This window comes from Lolium rigidum, chromosome 1 (assembly GCF_022539505.1).
Source record: "Lolium rigidum isolate FL_2022 chromosome 1, APGP_CSIRO_Lrig_0.1, whole genome shotgun sequence".
Classification (NCBI taxonomy): Eukaryota; Viridiplantae; Streptophyta; class Magnoliopsida; order Poales; family Poaceae; genus Lolium; species Lolium rigidum.
This window is the reverse complement of record NC_061508.1, coordinates 9975618-9981617: the sequence shown is the minus strand read 5'-3', so window position 1 is coordinate 9981617 and position 6000 is coordinate 9975618. Positions and strand designations below refer to the sequence as shown.

The following is a 6000-nucleotide window of genomic DNA, read 5'->3' as shown; positions in this document are numbered from 1 at the left end:
GACCGGCATGTACAGAGTAGAATAGCTTTGGTGTTGCCCCTTTGGCGTCTCGGCTTCATGTCTTTAGGGTGGAGCAAAGCCTAGATCCGTTTGACTAGATCTGCGGCGAGCTAGGGTTCTTCCTTGTACTCCAATTGCTCCAGCGGGTGGAGGAAGGTGCGGCAAGGAAGGTCACCGTCTCCTTCAATAAGGTCATGTTCGATGGCCATCTTGGGTTCTGCTGTCTCTTCGTCCTCTACACTCTTCCGGCTGGCCTTGGTGGCGAGGGGAGTAGGCGTTCCAACGAGCGGCACAATCCGGCGTAAAGATGGCGGGGAGTTTCTCTGCTGCAAGCGGGAGTTCACTACATGGTGGCCAAACTTGCCGCCATGATTTCTGCCAAGGGAGGCCACTACAAGCGCTGCATCGTCATCGTCTTTCCAACCTCCATAGTGGTGGCCCTTCAAGGAGATTCTTGCTGGAGCTTCGCACCTCCTCACTGTCAAGTGGTTCGCCCCCGGCGGAGTGAAGGTGACCGGCAATGGAGTCTCCCCGTCGGTGGAGAGGACCAATGACTGGATTGCATTCTCTTTTCTCTTTTCAGGGTCCCTTTTGTAAAGTTTTTGGGCTGGTTTTTATTTCTGGTCTTTCAGGGTCCTGCTTGTATTATGTACCCACCGTTTATATGAGTTAATGCAGCATCGGGGTCTTTCCAAAAAAAAAAAAAGAGTCAACGCAATATCTGTTCCAAAAATAAAGTTAACCCAATATGGTGAGAAAGGTCAGGAGAAGCCCGGTTAAGCCCACCAAGTAAACGTGGCCCAGTGGAGAAGCGGTCAAGATAGTCCCGGAGCTGAGCCCTTTTATGATTTCTCTCCGCCCATTCGCTCGCTCGCGTTCGTGCCCCTTCTCCACACGCGCGCGTCTCCTCCCTCTCCCTCTCTCTCCCCGGCGGCGGCGGCGGCGGCGGCAGGCGAACCGGATCACGAGGTACTCCCGTCAGCCTCCTCCCTCCCCCTCTCCCTCTCTACAAACGATGGCTGTGTCTGACGATCCGGCACGCGTGCGCGCGTTGGAATGACATTGGCCGCCTTTTGTTTTTCTCTCCCAGGGTTGATTAGGGCTCGGATATCATCGGGTATAATCGTATGATCTGGAAAAGACGAGATGAATACGGGTGTCTACGAGCCGATTAGATCTACCTGACCACCTGCGTCCCGCACGATGCGTAAGGTGTACAAATCGCGTGTTCAAAACCGTTTCGAAAGATGATCCTTTCATTTTTTTTGAGTAATATAATTTGGGTTGCGGTTGGTTTCTGGACGACCGATCCGTGTGGTTCCCCGCACCCTTGGATCGCACCCTTTCGTTAGGGTGCGTTCCAACGGATTGGGAATCATCCATCTAGCAAGGCTAGGTCATTCGTTATGAGGATTCATATTTTCATCTTTCATGGTTAACGCACGAACGGATGAGCCCCGATTTATTGCCTGCGTTTCGGTCGCTCGTTTATGTGGACAAATGCCATTTCTCATAACTGCGCTAATCTGTTGACAGCAAACAGTGGATGTTTTATATGTACACTAGCACATATCTGACCATTCCACTTGTATATGTACGCAAGTATAATATTGGCTGCCGGGCAACAGTGGATGGTATGTTGCCGGTGAATCCGTGGGTGGTTTTGATAGACAAATACCATGTGCTGCACTTGTACATCCATTTTTTTTTCTGTCAAGCTGGCCATCGCTACCTAATTCTTATACGAATGTTGCCTGTTGTATTCAAGAGGGTGAAAAGAGTGCATGATCTCTACTTTCTGTCGGGCATTGTTCTAATTTTGTCTCATGGCCGATGGCTCTCATGTTGATGTCTACGAGAATAGAGGAAACAGCTGATGTTATGTTTTGTGATGATTTGTGCGCGTGTGAATGATTTCTGCATAGCGGTTCACTGGACCTGACAATATGTACCCTGTTCCGGTGTTCTGCAGCAACAATGGCGGCGAAATGCATTGTGGGGGCGCTGATCGGATCCCTTGGCGTTGCGTATGTCTGCGACACGATTGTTTCTGACAAGAAGATCTTTGGAGGTGAGTGTAATCTGACATAATATACCTGTAGGATTGCCTCTGTTCTTAAGTGGTAAGTTTGTATCTGAAACCGCTGCTTCCTTTGGAAACAGGCACTGTTTGCAAGACTGCCACTGACAAGGAGTGGCAGCAGGCCACGGAGGCCAAGCTTCAGGCCTGGCCTCGCACTGCTGGACCGCCGGTCATCATGAACCCCATCAGCCGCCAGAACTTCATCGTCAAAGACTGAATAGGCGGGGCAAGCTGGGATCAGCGTCTTACTTCCTCCATGGAGTCAAAGTTTCTTTTCTAGGTTTTTGAAGTCCTAATAAAAGGGACTAAAGTCAGGGTATACCTTTTTTGCAGTTTTCACTGCCAGTGCGCCACTTTTGGGAGCATATTGCTCACTCGCCTTTTGATGAACTATGGTCTCGGTGAAAATTTCCACCAGGAAGTAAATAATTGCATTGCTTTCCCATTATCATCATGCGGTGCAGTGTTTCTTACTAATCTTAAGAAGCTTCAAGTTTATGTTTTGAAGTTATGCAGCATATCTTTTTTGTCCACCCCCATGTTAGAGTGTTATTTTGGCTGGGTTTCTGTTGCTTCTGCAGCTGCTTATGCTATTATCTGTGACTACAAACTATATCGACTGCGACAGTCTTGTGTTGCATCAATGCAAGCTGAAGCACAACACTCATAATCTGGTCTATTTACGACATTGTTCAGCAGCTGTTCTTCTATTTTGGCCAGACCAGTATGAGCGACTGAAAATGTTGCACTTCGAACGTACTAAAAAAAACCACTTTAACTGAAACTTGTACTGGTATTGCAGAAGTTTAAGATAAATTTGCCGTCAGATGGCACCAAAATAATGTCTCCAGCATGAAGTGAACCTGATATTCTTGAACCAATGAAATGATGAAAATCAAGCTCCTGCCACAATACAGTTTTTCTGTATAATTGGCAACATACATATACTTTATTAAGAAGACCAAATGATGGTAGCATAAACAACAGTTTTCTAAAATTGTATCATCCAGATGGGAACCAGATCACATGAGCTACACATAATGACAAAAGGACAAAGAAAAAACTCAAACTTGGATAACTGTAGCTCCCATGTCAACGTCAACATATTTGGTGATGTGGCACTATCAAACAGTGAGATGATCCTCCTTACATTGACGCAGAAAAGATAGAACATGGATTAGACAGCGACAGAAAATGGAAGTTCAAGTGTAGCACGTGATGCAATTTTTACTTTAAAGCGTGTGAATCACGTCGTAGTCGCAAGTACCCGAAACAAAAAAGACAACCCTGCATCTTCATCTTATAACATATGGCCTATGGCTACTAGAATGCTAATGAAATTGACTGAATCTACTAGTTGTTCCTTGATAAAATGCCAAGGCAGTTCTTCAGTGCAGCAAGACATCCAGTTCAGAAGTAGAGCAATTCCAAGCATCCCAGCACAACTGGAGGTCATTATGAACTCTGAGACTTAAGAGTAATTTTCTTACACCATTTAAGGTTAGAGCTACCGGTAGACAGTGTAAAATTGCACAGATGCAGCCCAGTCTTTTGTGTTATTTCACTATTTGCACCAACGTATCTTAATTAGTCATAATTTACTCGTACAATACAAACATTTTAAGTTTTACAACTTACAACAACAGGCTTGGTATCACTGGCATCCCTCTTAGGTGAGGAATCTTCAAAACCAGACCAAAATTTAGGGGGGCAGTCTACACCAACTACCGACACCCTCATTCGACATGATCATCTACTACAGGTTGGTTGTTCAAGAACAATGCGTCTCTTTTCTTGGGGAAACCAGGCGGCTCCATACCTGGGCCTCTATACTTCAGCTCTGGAGTGGCTCTAAGCCCAGGCTCGGACGAAGCAGGTCGATATGGAATGCCGGCTGCCCCTGCATATCTAGTAGGGGACACATACCTTCTCGGAGCAGTTCTTAGCGCCCCGCCACGTAGGTCCCCAGCCCTGGTAGTGTCAGCATAGCCTCGGTCGGTAGATCTGGTGGTGGCATCCACATAGCTTCTATCACCGGCTCTTGTCGCGCCATCCGCATAGCTCCGATCAGCAGCTCTTGTTGTGCTATCCGCGAACGCTCGTTCGCTAGCTGGATGATTCAAAATGCTCCCTGTAGGGGCAGATACCGAGGTGTTAAACGTCTCCTCCGGTGTCCACCCCAACGAGTCCTTCTTCTTCACATACACTTGCCAGATGCCAATCAAGAAGAGGAGGAAAAGCAGGGCCGGGCCGCTCCACACAACCGCATTGCTCTCCGGCTTGTACACCGGGAAGTTGGACCGGTAGATGCCAATGTAACCATCCCCAAGCCCCAGGATCACAAGCTTTTCCCGGTCCGCAGCGATAAGAGGCTTCCCAGATGGCATCACGGCTGACATCGCAGCGCTAGAACCCGCAAACATGGACTTGATATCCCTGATGGCAGTGTTGAACAGCGGCCGGGGCGCCCCAACCCTCCCGTAGTACTGCGAGGAGGTGTTGTACACCATGATCTTATCCTGGCTCGCTACTAGTAGATAGCCTTTGATCGTCTGTATCGCGACGGGGCTGTCGACCTCGGCCTTCTTCACCGCCCGGACCCGGCACTTGAGGTTGGCGACATCGCCGAGCAGCAGGACATGCACGAGATCACCGGCGTCGGTGAAGCCGTAGGCCTTGAAGCGTTCGGCAGGGTCGAAGGAGTATGACTTGACGCGGGAGCCGTTGAGGGCTTCCGCGAGGCCCTCGCAGGGCGTCTCGCGGACGGTCATGGAGCGGAGGTCGAGGGAGGCGGCGCCGGCGTCGGTGAGGAAGAGCAGGCGCTGCTTGACGAAGGCGAGCGGCGTGGAGGCGGCGATGGCGGTGCCGTAGAGCGTGCCGTTCTCAGTGAAGACGCGGATGCGGCGGCCCGCGTCGCTGGAGAGCACGTAGCGGGACCGCCCCGCGTGGTGCGCCTCGAGGTGCAGCACGGGGGCGCCGTCGAGGCCGCGCACGAGGAGGCGGGAGGAGGCGGCGAGGGTGAGGGTGAGCCAGTCGTCGCCGTGCGGGGAGGACTCCGTGAGGCGGTGCGCCGCGATGGAGCCGTCCGCGTGGCCCGCGAAGAGGAGGCAGTCCGCGCGGCGCGGGGAGAGGTACGCGAGCAGGGCGGTCACCGGGGAGGGCGAGGGCGAGTCCCCGGCGTGGAGCTCCAGCAGCGCGTCCCCCGCCGCGGAGAAGACGAAGACGCGGCCGAGGGAGTCGCCCACCGCGAAGTACTTGGTGAGCCCGTCCGCGTCCTCGTAGGGCAGCGCGGCCTGCGCCGCCGCGTGCGCGCCGTCCCCGAGCCGCACCGCCGCCACGAAGTTGAACCGCTCGGACCAGACCGGCCGGCGCTTCGTGACGGCCACCCGCTGCGGGGCCAGCTGGTCCGGAGCTCCCGGTGCCGCCGGGGCGTCGGCGGAGAAGTGCTGCCGCGGCGGCGGGGGGTCCGGCTCCGCGGATCTAGCGAGCGCGGACTCCAGCGCGCGGACGGACCTGGCGAGCGAGTCCGCGACCTCCTCGAGCCTCTCCAGCATCCCGGCCAGCTCCGCCGCCGTTTTCGCCGTCTCCGGCGCCTGAACCACCACCTCGGACTCGGCGGCGGCGGCGAGCAGGATGAGGAGGAGCGCGGCGGTGGCGCGGTGGGCCATGAGTGTAGAGAGAGAGGTTGGGGGATTGAGGTGGATCTGCTATTGGGTAAAGTGACACCCAGAAGATGGCGCGGTGGGCCCCGCAAGTCAGCTGAAGGCCATGCGCGGTGGGGCCCACATGCTAGTCTTGGTTTGGTCGCGTGTGCAGGTGCGGCGCTGGTGGGACCTGCATGTCAGATGGACACTAGCTTGGCACATTCTTTGCTCTCATTTTTTACTCGCTTTGTTTAGATAGCGATGTACGTAGTC

At 53.0% G+C, this 6000-nt stretch overlaps 2 protein-coding genes across 2 annotated transcripts; one reads left to right on the top strand and one right to left on the bottom strand.

Annotated features, from left to right (window-relative positions):
• The first annotated feature begins 874 nt into the window (after positions 1-874).
• On the top strand, positions 875-2463 carry LOC124667315. The gene is made up of 3 exons (XM_047204621.1): positions 875-969; positions 1973-2071; positions 2164-2463. The coding sequence occupies exons 2-3, from the start codon at positions 1978-1980 to the stop codon at positions 2298-2300; spliced, it is 231 nt and encodes a 76-aa protein (XP_047060577.1). The 5' UTR covers positions 875-969; positions 1973-1977; the 3' UTR covers positions 2301-2463.
• A 1141-nt stretch (positions 2464-3604) lies between these two features.
• LOC124703823 (uncharacterized membrane protein At1g75140-like) lies at positions 3605-5751 on the bottom strand. The gene has a single exon (XM_047236068.1). The coding sequence runs from the start codon at positions 5749-5751 to the stop codon at positions 3820-3822; it is 1932 nt and encodes a 643-aa protein (XP_047092024.1). The 3' UTR covers positions 3605-3819.
• Between the last annotated feature and the right edge of the window lie 249 nt (positions 5752-6000).

What these genes read in the sequence shown, in the direction of transcription:
- LOC124703823 (XM_047236068.1), bottom strand. Translation starts at nt 5,751, where the DNA reads ATGGCCCACCGCGCCACCGCCGCGCTCCTCCTCATCCTGCTCGCCGCC.
- LOC124667315 (XM_047204621.1), top strand. Translation starts at nt 1,978, where the DNA reads ATGGCGGCGAAATGCATTGTGGGGGCGCTGATCGGATCCCTTGGCGTT. An exon ending in TGACAAGAAGATCTTTGGAG is followed by an intron (nt 2,072 to 2,163) that starts GTGAGTGTAATC and finishes CTTTGGAAACAG; the next exon opens with GCACTGTTTGCAAGACTGCC.